Source organism: Carassius carassius, chromosome 20 (assembly GCF_963082965.1).
Source record: "Carassius carassius chromosome 20, fCarCar2.1, whole genome shotgun sequence".
In the NCBI taxonomy this organism is placed as follows: Eukaryota; Metazoa; Chordata; class Actinopteri; order Cypriniformes; family Cyprinidae; genus Carassius; species Carassius carassius.
The window spans coordinates 2,073,906-2,093,460 of NC_081774.1; the positions used below are offsets into that span (position 1 = coordinate 2,073,906).

General features: G+C 35.9%; 2 protein-coding genes across 4 annotated transcripts; both read left to right on the forward strand.

The window, feature by feature from the left end:
* The first annotated feature begins 483 nt into the window (after positions 1 to 483).
* On the forward strand, positions 484 to 11,015 carry LOC132096008 (twisted gastrulation protein homolog 1-A). Of its 3 annotated transcripts, XR_009422532.1 has the most exons (6): positions 484 to 609; positions 1,526 to 1,672; positions 6,383 to 6,482; positions 8,595 to 8,846; positions 10,607 to 10,921; positions 10,966 to 11,015. XR_009422532.1 is itself a non-coding variant. In XM_059501117.1 (5 exons), exons 2-5 carry the CDS (start codon positions 1,547 to 1,549, stop codon positions 10,786 to 10,788), a joined length of 660 nt encoding a protein of 219 aa, XP_059357100.1. In that variant the 5' UTR covers positions 484 to 609; positions 1,526 to 1,546; the 3' UTR covers positions 10,789 to 11,015. The 3 variants fall into 3 exon arrangements, 2 of the variants coding, with proteins under 2 accessions (XP_059357100.1, XP_059357101.1); XM_059501117.1 differs by having other exon boundaries at positions 10,607 to 11,015; XM_059501118.1 differs by having other exon boundaries at positions 495 to 609; positions 1,506 to 1,672; positions 10,607 to 11,015.
* Positions 11,016 to 12,513: 1,498 nt separating this feature from the next.
* Positions 12,514 to 19,303, forward strand: LOC132095711 (E3 ubiquitin-protein ligase RNF126-like). The gene is made up of 8 exons (XM_059500821.1): positions 12,514 to 12,670; positions 16,355 to 16,413; positions 16,716 to 16,773; positions 17,095 to 17,330; positions 17,923 to 17,991; positions 18,085 to 18,154; positions 18,309 to 18,402; positions 19,110 to 19,303. Exons 1-8 carry the CDS (start codon positions 12,596 to 12,598, stop codon positions 19,286 to 19,288), a joined length of 840 nt encoding a protein of 279 aa, XP_059356804.1. The 5' UTR covers positions 12,514 to 12,595; the 3' UTR covers positions 19,289 to 19,303.
* Positions 19,304 to 19,555: the final 252 nt, after the last annotated feature.

The following is a 19,555-nucleotide window of genomic DNA, read 5'->3' on the forward strand; positions in this document are numbered from 1 at the left end:
CACCATATACATATGTTAATATTTAATAAAATGAATAATACTCATGATTACTAGAGTAAATAATAAAAATAACTTCTATGTATATATAAATATATGTTATAAATAAATTCTAATATATTCTTAATAAGAAAATAATTATTATTGCTATTATTATTATTATTATTGGATAGTTTTTAGTGATTGAAGCAATCTTTCAGTCAGCATTAGCAGTGTTTTAACTACTTCGACACTTGACTTTCAAGTGAGGAAAAAAAGTCCAACAGTTTATCATAAAGACACTACAGTGATCTCACACTTGCCTGGGCGCGGCGGATGTGATACAGAAGGGGGACTTCCTCTAGGGGGCGCTTGGAGGCTCAAAAAGCATACTTTTCCATCCAGCTGCATTCAGATATCAGAGGTTTTTGACTTATTGGAGAATTTAAGAGAAGCCGCGCCCCCTCGAGGACCCGTATGGTATGCTATTTTCCGCTCTACTCACTTCTTCCATTTCTGTGACTCAGAGACGCTCATGTTTCTATTCAGAGTAAAAGGAGCCAAGACCAGAGATCCGCATGAGAGAAAGTCAAAAACCAAAGGAAAGTGTTCAGAACGCTTCAAAGTGATACAGTAAGTACACTTATATTATTCGTCAAATGCATGTTAAGATGTGACGTATGCCAGATCGGTGACGTGATAATCCAGTGTTTTTGCGTCATGTTTGTGAACACCAGTGCGTTCTTGCGCCTGCATTATTGAAATAATGGGTATTTGTGGCGCTTAAGCAGAGCTTCTCTTTGTTTTGTGTATTTTACGTGAGGAGAGAACGTTTAACGTGCCACGGAAAAGTTTCTCAGTGTTCTGCTTTCCAAATCTGTATTTAATTTGCTTGAATGTGACGTAGCTGGATTATTATATTGTCTAAAATTGATTAAAAAAATAGGAAATGATGCATAAAAGTGCTACATCCGGTTTTTAATACACGCACTAAAATAAAAATAAGTTTTTATTTAATTCCATTGTGTACACTTAAACAAGAATGTAGTCATTTTATTTATTTATTTATTTATGTATTACTTGTAGTAAATCCAAATCTATATTTAATTTGCTTGAATGTGACGTAGCTGGATTATTATATTTTCTACATTTGCTTAAAAAAAAAAAAAACTAGGAAATTATGCATAATAGTGCTAAATCCTGTTTTTAAAATACACACACTAAAATAAAATAAATTTTTATTTAATTCTCAAGAATTCCATTGTGTAGACCTAAACAAGAATGTAGTCATTTTATTTTATTTTTGTATTTCTTTTATTGTATTAAGTCCAAATCTATGCCTGAATGTGACATAACTGTATATTTTCCAAGTTTGCTTAAATTATATATTTTTATTGTTATTATTATTATTATAATTATTATTATTTTTGCATGTACAAAATGAATATTAAAATTTTATTCGTGTGTGTGTATATATAGATATATATCATTTTATAGTTTTCAGTGCACGTCATCTGATCTGTTAATAGTTGGTCTGTGTTGATCGCAGGTGTGTGGAGTTTGGGTCAGGATGCGGCCGGCTCTGTTCCTCTGTCCCGTCCTGATCTCTCTGTTAGTCCTTCTGTCTGGACTGACCCTCATCAGCGGCTGTAACAAAGCTCTGTGTGCCAGCGACGTCAGCAAATGTCTTCTACAGGTAAAACTGATGCTTATTTATCAGTTTCCTTTCCTCTTGAATTTTTATTTTAATTGCAATTTTCACCTTTATCAATAATAGACATTGATAAAGGCAGAATTCCATGAATCATGGAAAATATTAGGGAATTTGAAAAGTCATGGAAAAGTTAATTAGTGAATGTTTATATAAATTTATATATGTATGTTAGCTCTTCTCTAAAATATTTAAACAGATACAAATTTTGTTCTGAAAGTTTAAAATCTGCAAATCATGATTATTCCTAAAAGTTAGTATTTAATAATGATGCATGCCTTGAAAAGTAATGTAACTGACTGTAGCAGGTCCTGCTGGTGTCTCATGCTCTGAGACGGTTTGAGTTTGTATTTACACTAGAAGGAAATCTAATCATCATTAACAAAGATTCATTGTTTTAGGGTTAGAACTTCTTTTTTTTCTGCTAAATTCCTCTTTGGTAGCTCAAGTTAGACTTGTAGAATATAAAAAAAAAAGTTTGAAAACATTCCCAGAATGAAATAGAATGCAACATTCCTGAGTGAAATGGGAATCAGATGGAATCAGAACACACTCATTCTTTCAGGTTTGTGAGGGCAGAGCATCATTATATTGTGCTGAAGTTGCAGCCAGAAGAGTGATGTTATGATGTTCTTCTGTCTGTTGTGCTCTCCACTGCAGAAGAGCTGTGTTTGAGAGCAACTGGGTGTGACTCGTGTAATACTGGATCACTTTTTCCCTGGAGCGTAACGACGGCTCTATGCTGTGTGTGTTTCATGTTATTTCTGTGGCTCTTTCTGTTGTGCATTTGATTTTTTATTTTAAATTTAGATGTCTGCCTTGAGAAGGTCCTTTTATTTTATTTTACCTTGAGAAGGTATTTATTTATTTTTAAAATCTGCTTTTTAAAATCATTTCTATTTTCTTTCTTTCTTTGGTTTCTCTCTGCTGTGATTGGATCTGTGTGTCCCGGTGAGACTGGGAGAGGAAGGGAGACGGAGAGAGACAGCCGAGGTCTGGGGAGTAAACACAGAGGTTCATGATGTTACACGAGCAAACAGTCTGCAAATGCACAGATGAGAGACAAACCACAGCTGAAAGCATTCAAATATAGCTGTTTATTTCCCTCAGGACCATAGGATGCTGTGTGTTTGGTTTGTTAGTGAGTTTCTAGGATGTTCTGAGTATGCCTGTCAAGATAACTATTTTTTGTTGTGGGATATATTGCCCCAGAAATAATTGCGATAATCTATATTATTGTCATTTTACAGACCATTTTATGCCACTGAATATAAAATTATAAAAATTATATATACACACTTCCAAATGACAACAAACTTTAAATTTTTGAGAACATTTAGATCGTGGAAATGAAGTATCCAAATATTAGATACCTTAAAAACCTTAAATAGTAAATCAACCTAAATTAAGGCTGCACACTAATGTTTAAACACAGATGTCTGTATGCACAAAGACACAGATCCCTAAACAAGACAAGACCAAATCTGCAGATGAAACCTTTTTTTGTTCCTCACGACTAAACCACGTTATGTACGAGAAGCTGCAAAAGACACAGGCGCAAGTGGAATGTACAAAACATGGTGATATATATTTTTAAGTAAATATAATGGGTGATACATTTCAACACCAAAAATGATTGAGGTCATGTACTGTATTTTCCGGACTAAGTCGAACATTTTTGTCATAGTTTGACTGATCCTGCGACTTATAGTCAGGTGCGACTTATTTATCAAAATTAATTTGACATGAACCAAGAGAAAACATTACCATCTACAGCCGCCAGAGGGCACTCTAATGCTGCTCAGTGCTCCTGTAGCCTACACTGAAGACATAGAGCGCCCTCTCGCGGCTGTAGACGGTAATGTTTTCTCTTGGTTCTAAATAAATGCGACTTATAGTCCAGTGCGACTTATGTTTTTTTCCTCGTTATGATGTATTTTTGGACTGATGCGATTTATACTTAGGTGCGACTTATAGTCCGAAAAATATGGTACATATATTGCACGATATATTGATTATTGCAACAGGCCTAGTTCTTAGTGGTTGCTAGGGCATTGCTACAGTGTTTTGGGTGGTTGCTAGGTTGTTTCTAGGATGTTCTGAAGGTTGCTAGTAGAATTGGCTGATATAGTGAAAAATATTAGCAATTTCATTTTTTCATGTCATTCAATATAAATTTTATCTCAGTATACATTTCATATCAATAAGATGAATAAGATATGCATTCCTCGTGTTTGATAGACCTCAAGTTATTGTTAAGTAAACTACATTTTTAACTGCAATAAAGATGAAACAAAATATTATATAAATATTAGATGAAAAAATTAATTAATTAAAATTGTTATTAAAGTGATTCAAATAAAATTGACTGAAATGTACATTTAAATATTTCATTATAAAAGAATATTACAAAATTACTTTAAAATGAACGTATAAAAATAAAAACGTATTTAATATTAATAAATACTATTATTATTATTAATGTATAATATTAATTAATGATCTAATATTTATAAATACCATACTATTATACAAATAAAACTTAAAAAGCTGAATGTTTACAAATAATAATCTACGCAACAGGGCCAAATTTTGTAATTTTATTTAATTTTTTCTGTATCAAAATGTAATAAAAGGAAACCATAAAATGTTTAATCAACCTATTTAATTAATATAAAAATTTAAATAAATAAAAATACAATGATTCTTTTATAACACATTTTTTTTCTAACACATAACTTAAAAAAAATCTATGTTATGTTTTAATAAACTGTATTAATGTTATTAGTTTTAGTTTTAGAAGAACATTTCACAATAAAATATCAATGTATTTTTCATAATTTGCATGTGCCTGATCATCTAAAGCATTAATCTAGAAATGTACTCAAAAGTTTATAATTGATATGATAGATTTATTTCAATATCTATTCAACCCTAGTTGCCAGGACATTGCTAGTATGTGTGCGTGTTGCTACTGTAGGTGGTTTGAAATCTGATGGAAGTCCCTGTGAATATTTGTGTGTGTACGTGCGTGCGCATGAGTGTGTGTGTGGTTACTGTAAGCAGTGGCTGTCAGTCGTGTGTCTCGAGGTGGGGCAGCTGAGGTTGTTTTAGTCACACATGAATGCTTTGTGGGGCAAGGCAGCACACGTTTGTTCGCTCAGAGCACTTTCACACTCATGCAGCACACACACACACACACACACACTTTCTCCTGCTCTCTGTTCTGCTGTCTCACTCGCAGCTCATGGCACAATAACAGTTAGTCCTGTTGATTTCAGTTTAGTGTGCTTTATTGTCATGACAAACACTGTACATTAGCATCACTGGGGCATTAAAAAAGCTCAAAATAAGCCAGCATGAAGCATTTCTATTCTGTTTTATGTCATATTTAAGAGAAAAACTGTAAAAAAAAAAAAAAAAAAAAAAGAACATTTACCTTTTCTTCTGTAATGTGTCATAGTTGCAAGTTAAGCTGTAAAAAAGAAATTATATAGAATTTTTTTTTAAATTGAACATAAAAATTGATTCAGAGGTTGAGCATTTAGATGAAAAAAATTAATTAACAAATCCTTTTAATAAAAACAATAGCATTCGTTTACAAAAAGACCAGGATATGTGTGTGTATAATATTATTAAATATATATATATATATATATATATATATATATATATATATATATATATATATATATATATATAAAATATTAATAACATTATTGAGAAAATACTGTGTATATTAAATCAAGAATGTAGTGATTGTATTTATTAAGTGACTAGAAATGTAATAAATGAATCGTTAGAGCTGATATAAATTGGATCATAATTAACCATTGGATTTTTAAATCTTGCATTATAAGCTTCATCTCAAGGCTGGACAGAATCCAATGAAAGCGTGGACTGTTTGCAGGTACGGCAGGAGTTTGTGAAGCTGTATTTGGACAGGTTGTGCTTCAGTGTCTTGAACTAAAGTAAACTGAGCTTTTATGGTTTTTATGTAGTTTGGCTCGATGATTCTTTTAAGGAATGCATGAAAATGGCACACGTAATTCCCCAAACTAAGAGCACTGTGCAGGGACTGGGAATTGTCTGGGCTTGTTTCTTTTAGAAGTATCTGGCCCACGTGTGTTTTCAGGTATTGGCTTTTCTCTACTCGCTTTCATGTGTTTCTATTGTAACTCTCTGTGTTTCCTCTCCTGAACTTTCAGTTTTAATGGCACACACACACACACACACACACACACACACTCACACACATCTGGAAACTGACCTCTCCCTTGCAACTGCTGGCAAAACACGAAACACAGAGAGCCAAATGTGTGTGTCTGTGTTCTGCTGTTTTCTCTGTAATTATAACTCTAAATGTGTCCCAGGTTTGGGTCAGTCTTTCTCCCCTCTCCGCTGGGGCGTTGGACGTTTTTTCCAGCGTGGAACAGTTCGCAGCTCTGTTTCTTCTCAGCCTGGTGCTGTTTCTCATGTTTAAATGTTCTTTGTCTCTTTGGGTGGTTTCTTTTGAACTCTTACAGCTGAAAGATCTCGATGTTTCCTTCAAGACTCATGGCTCTCTGTAGCACATGTGTTTGGAGATCATGTTTATGTGAGCTAGACTTCCTCCACATCATCTCATTTTCCCCCTGTATGTTTACCTTTCGTAATGTATATTGTGTGTGTGTGTGTGTGTGTGTGTGTGTACAGGGACTGTGTCAGTGCCGGCCGTCGGAGGGAAACTGTTCGTGTTGTAAGGAGTGTATGCTGTGTTTGAGCTCTTTGTGGGAGGAGTGCTGCGACTGTGTCGGTGAGATTGAAATCAACAATAACTATTTTTTTTATTAATTGGTTTATTTTAATCAATCGATTGTAAATTTATATATGCAAAAAAAATACATTATGAAAGATTAAATTATAAAATAAAATATTTTTAGTTTATAAAACTTATAGTTTTAAAATGTTTTGATGTGTACATATTATACATAAAATTAGTTTTTTAAAAATTTTATAATTGTTTTTACATTTAAATATGCATACATTATGATACAAAATACATTATGGAGGTGTTTGTTTTAAATAAATTATTATTAAATTATAAAATAAAATATTGATAGTTTTTAGTCTTGGCTATAAAAACTTGTAGTATTCAAATTTTTTGGTTCTATACATATTCCGTAACAATACATTATGTGTTTATTTTATTTTATTTTATTTTATTTTATTTTATTTTATTTTATACACCTGATTTAAAATGATACAATAAATAGCACCCATAATGTGTTTCAAAACATAAATAAATATATTTTACACATCTGGTTCATGTACAATAAAATAGAATGATAGATTAACATAAAATAATAAATAATGCTATAAAATAAAATAAATGAAACAAAATAAAATGAAGTGATTATTAACAGAAATGATTATTAGGATTATTTAAGGTCGCACCAAGACTATAGACTGAAGAGGTTGGGCTCAATCCCAGTCCAGTTAGAGCACTTGTAAATATTAGGACTAGTTTGTAGATGACAGGAGGGCTGGTGTAAGCTCCTCTGACAGCAGTATAAAGTGTGAGGTGAGCTGATCCAGATACTCTCATCTCTATGTGTTACAGACTCCAGGTCAGTTCAGAGTACAAAAGTTTAAACCATATCATTCCTGAATAGAAAACTTGGCAGTTTATGATGCAAAGAGGTTTGGAAAAGCAAAGCACGCTTTAGATGCCACTTTTACTGTATTCGATTGGTATCCTCTTCAATCATTGCAAACCACACAGATCATAATAATGCATGAGCGATCAAACTTTTGCTACTGATCAAACTTTTAATTGACAGAGGGTTTTATGACAAGATTATAAAAGATGCATTATACTTAAGACAGTCTAAAAATGAACATGATGCATCCGTTTCTCACAACAAGGACATATCAGATTGTAGAGAGCGTTCTGTTCCAAACAGGCATTTATTGGCCGAGAGGGAGAGGAGGGATGTGTGTTGTTCCTGAGGGCCGAGCCTGCCATGGTTTAGGTAATCAGAAGCAGCTGTGCTGGCAGGCGCTCCGCAGATAATCTAAAACACAAGGTCTCTACAGCGTTCTGCTGCTTATTAAAACCTCCAGCCACCATCTGATATACTTCCTTACCAGCAGTTTATCTCTCCAAGTGAAGCTGCTGTTGACAGACATGTTTTATTGTCTTTAAATATGTCACAGTATTTACTTAAAGATAAAGAAATACATTAATAAAAGTTAATTAAAAATAGAAATGCAAACATATATATATATATATTTCATTTTATTGTATTATTTTAGAATTGTCCTTGCTTAAATCTTAGTTATCCTAATAAATAAACTTTTTTTTGTCTTAACTCAAATCTTAGTAATCCTCAAAATCAGTTCTTATAATAAGCACTTTCATTTTTTTATATCTTGTTAAAATTACATTAAATTAAAATATATAAATATAATAAAATATATTAAATATATAAAATAAAAGTAAAAAACAAACCATTACAACCACAACAAATGTCATTACTTTTGGTCTAGTATATAAAAAAAAGAAGCTTGACTATTTTTAATTTATTTAGATTTATTTAGATATTAATAGATGATGACAAAATTATATATTTTTTTAACTATTCCTTTAATAGTGATCAACATTTAATTATGATAACAAAAACAAATTAATATTATTATTAATATTATTAATAAAATAATATTAATATAATGTAAACATATACATGTAAATATTTAAAAAGTATAAAATGGTCACATTTGATCAAATATGAATATAAAATAATGTAAACATTTACATTAAAAAAAAAATCTTCATTCATGATCGCGTTTGCTTTTTAAAAAAAAGTTTTTTCCATCATGATGTGTGCACCGTGGTGAAGTTCTTCATTTTTTTTCTGTCCCGCAGGAATGTGTAACCCCAGGAATTACAACGACAGTCCTGCCACCTCCAAGAGCACAGTAGAGGAGCTGTACCGCCCAATCCCGTCGCTCTTCCGCGCTCTGACGGAAGGCGACGCCCCCATTAACATGATGGTCGTGTCGTTCCCTGTCGCCGAGGAACTTTCCCACCACGAGAACCTGGTGTCTTTCCTGGAGACGCTCGACAGCCAGAGCCACAACATCTCACTGCCCAGCAGCAGCAGCAGCGTCCATGATGGTGCGTACTGCCTGACAAATCTCTAGGAAAACATATTAAAGCATGATTTTATCTCTTCTCAGAATACCAAAGATGATCTCTCCTCTTTTCCCCTCTTCTCCTCTCTCCTCTCCTATTCTCCTCCTCTCCTCTCTTCTCTCCTCCTATCTTCTCCTCTCCTTTCCTCTCCTCTCCTCTCCTCTCTTCTCTTCTCTTCTCTTCTCTTCTCTTCTCTTCTCTTCTCTTCTCCTCTCCTCCTCCTCTCATCTCCTCCTATCCTCCTCTCCTCTCCTCCTCTCATTTTCTCCTCTCCTCTCGTCTCTTCTCCTCCTCTCCTCTCGTCTCTCCTCCTCTCCTCTCCTCCTCCTCTTCTCCTCTCTTCTCTCCTCTCCCCTCCTCCTCTCCTCTCGTCTCTCCTCCTCTCCTCCTCTCATATCTCCTCTCCTCCTCTCCTCTTCTCCTCTCATCTCTCCTCTCGTCTCTCCTCCTCTCCTCTCCTCCTCTTCTCCTCTCCTCTTCTCGTCTCCTCCTCTCCTCTCATCTCTCCTCTCCTCCTCTCCTCTTCTCCTCTCATCTCTCCTCTCGTCTCTCCTCCTCTCCTCTCCTCCTCTTCTCCTCTCATCTCTCATCTCTCCTCTCCTCCTCCTCTCCTCTCCTCTCCTCTCCTCTCCTCTCCTCTCCTCCTCTTCTCCTCTCATCTCTCCTCTCCTCCTCTCCTCTCTTCCTCTCCTCCTCTCCTCTCCTCTCCTCTCCTCTCTTCCTCTCCTCTCGTCTCTCCTCCTCCTCTCCTCTCCTCCTCTCCTCTCTTCTCCTCCTCTCGTCTCTCCTCTCCTCCTCTCGTCTCTCCTCCTCTCCTCTCGTCTCTCCTCTCCTCTCCTCTCGTCTCTCCTCTCCTCCTCTCATCTCTCCTCCGCTCCTCTCCTCTCGTCTCTCCTCTCCTCCTCGCCTCTCGTCTCTCCTCCTCTCCTCTCGTCTCTCCTCCTCTCATCTCTCCTCTCCTCTCCTCCTCTCCTCTCATCTCTCTTCTCCTCTCCTCTCCTCTCCTCCTCTCCTCCTCTTGTCTCTCCTCTCCTCCTCTCGTCTCTCCTCCTCTCATCTCTCCTCCGCTCCTCTCGTCTCTCCTCTCCTCCTCGCCTCTCGTCTCTCCTCCTCTCCTCTCGTCTCTCCTCCTCTCCTCTCATCTCTCCTCTCCTCTCCTCCTCTCCTCCTCTCGTCTCTCCTCCTCTCCTCTCCTCCTCTCCTCCTCTTCTCCTCTTCTCCTCTCATCTCTCCTCTCCTCCTCTCATCTCTCCTCTCCTCCTCTCTCTCCTCTCCTCTCATCTCTCCTCTCCTCCTCACCTCTCATCTCTCCTCTCCTCTCATATCTCCTCCTCTCCTCTCCTCTCTTCTCCTCCTCTCCTCTCATCTCTCCTCTCCTCTCATATCTCCTCTCCTCTCGTCTCTCCTCTCCTCCTCTCCTCTCCTCTCCTCTCCTCTCCTCTCCTCTCCTCCTCTCATCTCTCCTCTCCTCTCGTCTCTCCTCCTCTTCTCCTCTCATCTCTCCTCTCCTCCTCTCCTCTCATATCTCCTCTCCTCCTCTCCTCTCCTCTCCTCTCCTCTCCTCTCCTCTCCTCTCCTCTCCTCTCCTCTCATATCTCCTCTCCTCCTCTCCTCTCCTCCTCTCCTCTCATCTCTCCTCTCCTCCTCTCCTTTCATATCTCCTCTCCTCTCCTCTCCTCTCGTCTCCTCTTCTGTCTCTGGTTGACACATGCTCTTCCTCTGGCTCTGCTCTCATTCCTCAGATGCCTTGTGTACGGTGGTCTACTTTGATGACTGCGTGTCTATCCGTCAGTGTAAGCAGTACTGCGAGTCGATGGGTGGATCAAAGTACCGCTGGTTTCATAACGCCTGCTGTGAGTGCATCGGCCCTGAATGTCTGGACTATGGCAGCAAAGCCGTCAAATGCACAAACTGCCTCATCTGAGAGCCCTACACTGACTTCACACACTTCATCTGCTGTTTTATTGTATAAAACACGTCTGACTATTTCTGCTCTTGTTTACAGATCTTGTTTCTTATTCTTGTCTTTTGGAAAATAAGGTCAAGGGTGTTTTTTTGTAAATTATCGATATTGTTTGTGAATTATTACAGCAGCATGTAGAGGACATTTCTCTTTCAAATCATGGTTTCAATATTAAAAAGTAAAGTAAGCTGTTGTGTTTGATTTTCAAAATATCTCACTCATGTTTAAGGTTTTGGTCCCCTGATCTGGTATTTGATGATTTGAAATGATAAAATAGATTTAATCTGTATTTGTTTAGAGTTTGATTGAAGTGTTTGAGTTTTCAAATGACAAACCACATGAATTGTATTTTATTCAGTTGAATGAAGAGTAACCAAAATTTAGGCTCAAATGTACTTTACCTGAATTTTTTTTTTTTTTGCATTTCCTATATTTTTTAAGCAGTAGTTTGTTTAGGGACGTTGTGTAGTCTGTACTGAACTCCCTCACCACAGCGCTCATCTGATAAACTCTGAATGTAAGTTGGCATAAATGCATGACAGCCAGATGTAGTCAGCAACAGTCAGACCTCATCACAGCACAGCTGACAGGTGTGTGTGTGTGTGTGTGACCACAAAGACTTTATTTGTTTGCATTAAGACACACTTTTACTATTCTTGCTTGAAAACATTAATTATGAGTGTTTTATTTTTTAAGTTTTAGTAAGCTTCAAAATACAGGTTGGGTTTAAATTGCTGCTTGAGTTTTTTTTTTTTTATGACAATCAGTATTTTAGCATCGAGACACTTATAGGCTACATTTTTATTAATATACATTTATGTATATATGATTGTTGTTAATTTTGTTTTTAAATATGTAGTTTTGATTCATTTCATTTCAGTTTTAATAATTTAAAACATCAAGCAAAATGAAAATAAGAAATGTTGAAGCTGAAGTAAATTTTTATTGTATTCCAGTTAACATTTATATTATATCAATAAAAAGTTTCAGTTTAGTGTTTTAGTTTTAGTTAAATACATCAACCTGAACGGAATTGTTTTATTTTATTGTTCATTTTCATGCATCATTTTTTAATTTCACAATTATTTAAAACTAATTAATGCTTCATTGACTGAGAGATCTTACATTTCAATATTTTTTCACTAAAGAAGGAGATCTCAAATGGTACAGTATGTTATTATTAAATTAGTTGTGTTTTTGAATAGTTGTAAGTGCACTATCTGCAGGATGATGATGGCATTACATTTATAATATTCCGATTAAATGTAAATTAGTACAGTATATGAAAAAAGTTCGTTGTTGACAAACTCACTCGTAATCAGGTCTTTAAATGCTTAAAGGATCTGTTTTGGGTTTATAATGGCTGGAAACACATTCGTTGACTCGATCTTTCTCAATTAAGTGTCACTTTCAGCTTATTTATTTTCTGTTGTGCAATAGAAAAGTTATAAAAAAATGTTTTAACCATGGTTAAAAATTGGTTAATAAATAAATATTCGTGTATTATATATATATATATATATAGAGAGAGAGAGAGAGAGAGAGAGAGTTCACTTATTTTATACACGAATATTTATTTATTTTATATATATATATATATGTATGTATGTATGTATGTATATTGTTTCAAGGGTGTTTTATCTATACTGTAATTTGTTTTTTGTTTTTCTAAAACGCGTTCCGTCGTCCGTCCGTACTGGTTCTTGTTCCGTTCGGGCTTCCGTGCTTCGCCTCGTTCTCGTTCTTCTCAGTCGGTCCTGCAGTGAAGATGGCGGAAGCTCCCCCGCGGCCCTGCCGGTTCTTCTGCCACCGGTGTTCCGAAGAGATCAGCCCTCGGCTCCCGGTAAGATGCCGCGGTCTTAACGCGCCTCTTCCGAAGATTTTAATCGGCATGGATGCGTGTAACGGAACTAACGGCCGTCTTTTAGCTCGCGTTTCTCCGCGCTCGCTGTGCTAACGGCTAACAGGCTGCCGGTTGCCAATAGCAACACTCGGGATTAAAAAGCGGATTTAATTAATTGGAGAAATGAGAGTGTAATCAGACGGACTTTAGGCAGAACTGAGCGCAGATTAAAGATGTTTCCAGAGCTCTGCTGTTTGTGTAACCTGTCAAACCTGAAGACTGCTCGCAGTGACATCACCTCGGTATTTACACTAACGTTAACCAGTCTTCGAGAATCATATAAAACTGACATAACTTAGATTAGAGTCTTGTCAGATGTGTCTGCTTCAGTTGTCTGATCTGTAGATCATGTCTAAACAGAGAGCTAGTTATGATGAATCAGATGGGTAACTAGTTAAGTTAGTTAGTTTATTAAAAAGTTTGCTATTAATACTGTTTGCTATAAAGTTTGAGATGTCCATAGCCCTTATTTTTGTGTCTGATCTTTCTTCTCATGTAGTTTAGTTGGCTATAACTGAAAACTAGAGAGCAACTAGTTAGATTTATCAACTAATAATAAGAGAGGGATGAATTCCAGTGTATAAGTTGGTTAGATGCTGATGTTTGTGATCTATTATTGGTTGACGCAGTTAAGTGGTTAGTGTTTTTAACTAAGCCTAATTATAGTAGATCCTTCAAGTCTAATATCTCTGTGTTTCGGTTAAGTTGGTTTTATGCCTGTCATGATGATAATTATTTGTTGTGTGATATATTGCCACAGAAATAATTGGGATAATTGATGTTATTGTCAATTTAAAGAGCATTTTATGCCACTGAATAAAATTATAATGTAACTGCATAAAATGCAAGAAGGCCTACACACTTCCAAATGACGACAAACTTTAATTTTTGAGAACATTTAGATAGTGGAAATTAAGTATCCAAATATTAGATACCTTAAAAAAAACGTAAATAGTATATATATATATATATATATATATATATATATATATATATATATATATATATATATATATATATATATATATATATTATTTTCACACAAAAAGTGCAAAGTAACGAGTAGAAAAAAAGAAAAATGCATTTTCCCAGACTTCTTTTCTCTGTAAATTGTGCACACTAATGTTAAAACACAATCACTACTCAGCAGTCAGATGTCTGTATGCACAAAGACACAGATCCCTAAACAAGACAAGACCAAATCTGCAGATTAAACTTTTTTTGTTAAATTTCAACAACTTCCTCACGACTACACCACGTTATGTACGGAAGCTGCAAAAGACACAGACGCAAGTGCAATGTACAAAACATGGTGATACATATTTTTAAGTAAATATAATGGGTGATAAATTTCATCACCAAAAATGATCTATATTGCGCGATAAGTCGATATATTGATTATTGCGACAGGTCTAGTTTGTTGAATTGTCTGTGTCATCTACTGGTTAGTTAAATCATATCACGTTGATGTTATGTGTGCTTTAGGTTTCTGATCATTGATTGATTGATATGGTTAGTTGTTACAGAAGGCCACAAACTGACAAGTTGATGTATAAGTTGGTTTAATTCTATTGATCTGTTTCATGAGGTTTTGGTTTCTGGTTTGGGATTCACGTAGGTCTGATTTCTTGACTGTAACTGAAGACTGGTTGTAATGAGATCAGCTGATTAATTTAAGAAATGATTGTGAGGATGGCCATAGATCAAGTAACTTAGGGTACAGAATGAAATGAAATATGCAAACACTAGCCATTAAGTAGTCTATGCTAAGTCATTCAGTATAGTAGTTAAAATTTCACAAATCATACTATAAACATTCATTCATCAAGAGCACTAGACAAAGTTAGCAGATATATAATGGTTATAAATAAAAACAATAACAGTAATATGTATGGTTGCATGAATAATAAACAATTGATATTATCCACCCCATAAATATACAGTAGTAAAGTATTAACAAATTTAGATGCAATAAATAGGGTATGATTTAAAAATGAGCATTCCTCCAAAAACATTTACATTTCTGTCTCTTTTCAAGTGTTAGTGTATATAATTAGTTGTATTCATATGGGTTATTATAGCACAATTCTCTAATAAGGGGATTATTATAGAAACTTAAATTAAATATCAAATATTTTATAATATTAATAAAAACTGTAATAGCGTCTCAATTGTACTAGAATAACACTGGTGTCTCTAGTAGTTTGTGGTTGTTTAACATGCAGCCTGTGCTAATGAAAGTCACGCTCTCTGGTTTTACACATTTCTGCTGACACTTATAATAAATGAAGCTAGTACAGTTGGAGAATGATGATGTCATTTATAAAACAGCAGCCGCCCCAGACCACAGACAGGTTTCATTCATCAGTTTCACACATACTCTCATCTCTAGCTGTCAGGATATACGAGGACAGAGATCTTTCTGCACATGCTGCTCCTCGTGTCAGGTTTGAGAGGGGAACGGGGAAGAGAATGCATGGAGTTGTCACAAAGCTCTTTTGCTTGTCTCTTCATCGTTCTGTGGCGTTATTATCCTGCTGTTATTGTGTGGAGCCTCTAGAAAGAGCCCAAACCGGACAGAGCACTGCAGGTCAGCCGGAGGTCATGATACAGGACCAGACCGAAACTGCAGTTATAATTAAGAGTATACTGTAGAATCCATTTGTGATGATTTGTGAAGAAATGTGTTAAAGGGTGGTTAGTTCACCCCAAAATTAAAATTAGCCCAATGACTCCCCTTGAAGTAATTCTAGGTGTATATGACTTTCTTCTTTCATATGAATCCAGTCTGAGTTATTGTAAAAATTGTCTTTGATCTTTCAAGCTGTTTGATGACACTCAGCAGGTTGAAGTTTAATAAAAAGTTTAATAAAAAAAATAAAAAGCGCATCCATTTAAAAAAAGTGTCTCCCACAGCTCCGGGGGGTGAACACAGGCCTGAGTCTCATGAAAACCAACGTTTGTTAACAGGAGTAAAGGAAGTCTTCTTACTTTAGCAAAGGAAAACTAGTCTCCTTTTGGCTTATATCAAAATCCTCCGACACTCTTCTTTACAAATCTTTGTTTTGTACTTCTAATTAGTGACCGGTGTTTTGTTTTGATCTCTCCGCTGTGTTTTCGTGTGTGTCACTTCTGAGCGGAGCATGTGCAAAGCTGACCTCATACATCATTCTCCCAGAACGGCTTAGTTTACAACAGTGAGCGCAAACTAGATTAAAGTGATTAATACATTTTGAATATGGTTATTTTTCTTACAAAAACGCATCGATTCGCTACAGAAGGCCTTTGTTCACCCCCCGGAGCCATGTGACAGTTTTTTTAAATGGATGCGCTTTTTATTAAACTTCTCTTGGACAGATGCAGTGCAACACCTACTGAGTGTCATCAAACAGCTTGAAAGATCAAAGACAATTTTTTAAATAAATCATTAAATCTAAGTCATACACGCCAAGGATGATTTCATGGTGAGTAATTTTTGGCATAATTGTAATTTTTGGGTGAACTAACTGTTTAAATATAGAACGTGTTAATTTGTACATGTATTTGCTGTGAGTCCAGTTTCTCAGTTGATTCAGTGGGTGGTGTTAATGTAGTACTGTTCTGTTTTCTGTTTGTTGTGTTCAGGATTACATCTGTCCACGGTGTGAGTCCGGCTTCATCGAGGAGTTGCCTGGAGAGGGAAGGTAAAGTAATAACCTGCTGCTGTGGATCTGGAGAAGTGGAGAAAACTCAAACATTACGTCATGTTTTTGCCCAAACTTGTTTCTCTGGTTGGGATTCAACATCAGGAAATCTGTTTGCTACATTGATTCCCTCAACAAGATGAAGACAGTTCAGTTCTAAACACTGTCTGTGAATGATTTTCACAAGCATTAGAAACAGAAAAAACAATAATGTGAAGATTTGATCTTTTCTATCACAGTTTTTGCCAAAGTTTCCTGAATTGACTTTTGCTATTTGCCTTCTCTCTCTCTCTTTTTCCCAGTTCAGAGAATGGGTCCACATCTACAGCCTCTAATGATCAGAATCGGCCCTCGTTCGAGGTGAGCTGTCATCCACTGTATATCTGTAATTGCTTTTGGTTCACTTGGCATGCAAACTTTGGTTCATATATATTGAGTACAGTGTTTCTCACAATGCAAACTTTGACAACATGCATTTAACTGATGCTTTTATCCACGGTTACATAACATATTTAGACTATGGTTAATAGATGGTAAGCATGCAAATCATAAATTATAGTAGACTATTCTCCCATAGCTCTTGAGTATTGCATCGAAAACCACAGACGCCACATTAAGAAAATCATGAGTGAAACGACTGGCTGATTGAAGCTCACGAAAGCTTTACCTCTCTCCCGTCAGAATGTGGACCAGCACTTGTTTACATTCCCACATGGTTACAGCCAGTTTGCTCTGGGGATCTTCGATGAGGGCTTCGACTTCAGAGCCGGTTTGCCAGCGGAAGATAACCGTGACGCCGAAAACCGCAGAGAGCGGGAGATGGCCTCACGACAGCGCTACGGGGCCAGACAGCCGCGGGGACGACACGTTCCCCGGAGACAAGGAGTGCGGCATGAGGGTGTGCCCACTTTAGAAGGGTGAGAAATCAGCAGATGGCACTGTACTGCAGATTTATTCAGCTGGGTTTGCTCTATGAATTATTAAACTTTTTCTTTTTTTGTATTTATTGAAGATTTATCTATTCTGGATTCCCACTATAATCAAAAAATATCAAGATAATCAATAATAATAATAAAAAAAGATTAAATATGTATTTATAAAATATGTATACAAATGCTATTTAGTTAGTATTTTGTATATATTTTATATATATAGTTATTCTCAGCTCATTGTAAAATGTACTAATATTTTTAAAACTTTACCTAGTAATCAATGTCAGAAAATTAATTGGTCAAAAGTGTGGGGAACTATTTCATGCTGTGAGCCATTACTGTAAAGCAGAGTGTCCAAACATTTTAACATGAAAGGCCAAAAATTAAAATCTTGCCATGTGCCAAAAGTAAATAATGTTTACAATTTATATAATAATAATAATAATAAAAAATACAATTTAAATGTACATTTTTTTTTTTTTTTAGTCAAATTTACTTGTGAACTATATGAAAATAAAAAAACTACAAAATGTTTCAATGTAAAAATTAAAACGGTTCATTTGTTTTGTTTTCACAGAATCATTCAGCAGTTAGTTAATGGAATTATTGCTCCGACTGCTATGCCAAACGTGGCGATGGGGCCATGGTGAGTCGCCAATGAAATGTTCTGTCTTTACATCATTTCTCAGTCTTTGACAAAGCACAGCTGATCACTGGACTCTAAACTGTCGTCCTACAGGGGAGTGCTGCACTCAAACCCAATGGACTATGCATGGGGAGCCAATGGATTAGATGCCATCATAACTCAGGTCTCAAGTGGCTTCTTGCTTTATTTTAGAACCACAAGAATTGTGAAAGTCTACGGAGCCTTGTGTTGCTCTATGATAAACAATATCAGTGCATAAAAAATAAAAAAAAACCGTATAATCAGGTAATTTTTTCGTCCCTGTTGTCGTCCTGTAGTTATTAAATCAGTTTGAAAATACGGGTCCCCCTCCAGCAGACAAAGAGAAGATTAAGAGTCTCCCTACGGTCCAGATCACACAGGAGCACGTGGGTAAGAAGACATGACCACACATCAGTAGATCTGCGTGCTTCACACAGGCTGAATGTTGAGGTTCCTCACAGAGGGTTTTGTATACTGACAGCGTGATGTGCTTTAGCTTTCCAATTGTAACTGTTAGACGTCCCACATGGCAAACCCACTCATTCATCCACGTTTAAAGAGCAGCCGTCAAAACACTGCCTTCCAGTGCAAACTTCAGACCTGCTGTGTATTTATGGCTCTCTTTTTTTGTGAGCAAAATAACACTTTTGTGCAATAAGATAGATATTAAAAATGTCATATATATGTAAATACACACACACACAGTTTTATAGACACACATACTACTGTTCAAAAGTATGGGGTCATTAAAATTCTTTTCAATAAATTAATTACTTTATTCAACAAGGATGCATTAAATTGATCAAAAGTGACCGTAAAGACATATATGATGTTACAGAAGATTTCTATTTCAAATAAAAGTTGATCTATTTAAAGAAAATAATTGCTGCCTTGGTGAGCAGAAGAGTTTTTTTTTGTTGTTTTTTTAAGCATGAGAAATCTTACTGACCCCAAGCTTTTGAATGATTATATATAGTATATATATAACCAATAACACCTACACAATACAATAAATAAACTGCACAATTACAGTTGGCCGGTTGTCTTGTAGTTCAAACAACCCACAGAATGTTGACGTGTGTGTTTTTGTGGTTCAGGTGCTGGTCTAGAGTGTCCTGTCTGTAAAGAAGACTACAGCGCAGGAGAGAACGTTAGACAACTTCCTTGCAATCATCTCTTTCATAATGACTGTGTTGTTCCCTGGCTCGAGCAGGTGTGTTTCTCTTCTGTTTTACTTAATTTCTCCATGCTCAATCATCTGAACTCCAAATATTGACAACTTTTGACCATGTATATTCGGTCGTTAATGAGAGATCCAGATTTTAGTTTGTAGTTCCTGACATGGCTCTGTACAGAAAAGCAGGAGTTTGCTAATTGAATTTGTGCTAATAACTGCTGCTGATGTGTTTGGGTTCACTGTGTTATACAGCACCTTTTAAAATGAGTATGCATGTGTTGCAATGAAGAAGTACTTTCTTTAAAAGTAATACGGCATTGTAGATTTTTGTGCAGATTTCAGGGGCATGTCAAAAACTTTAACATC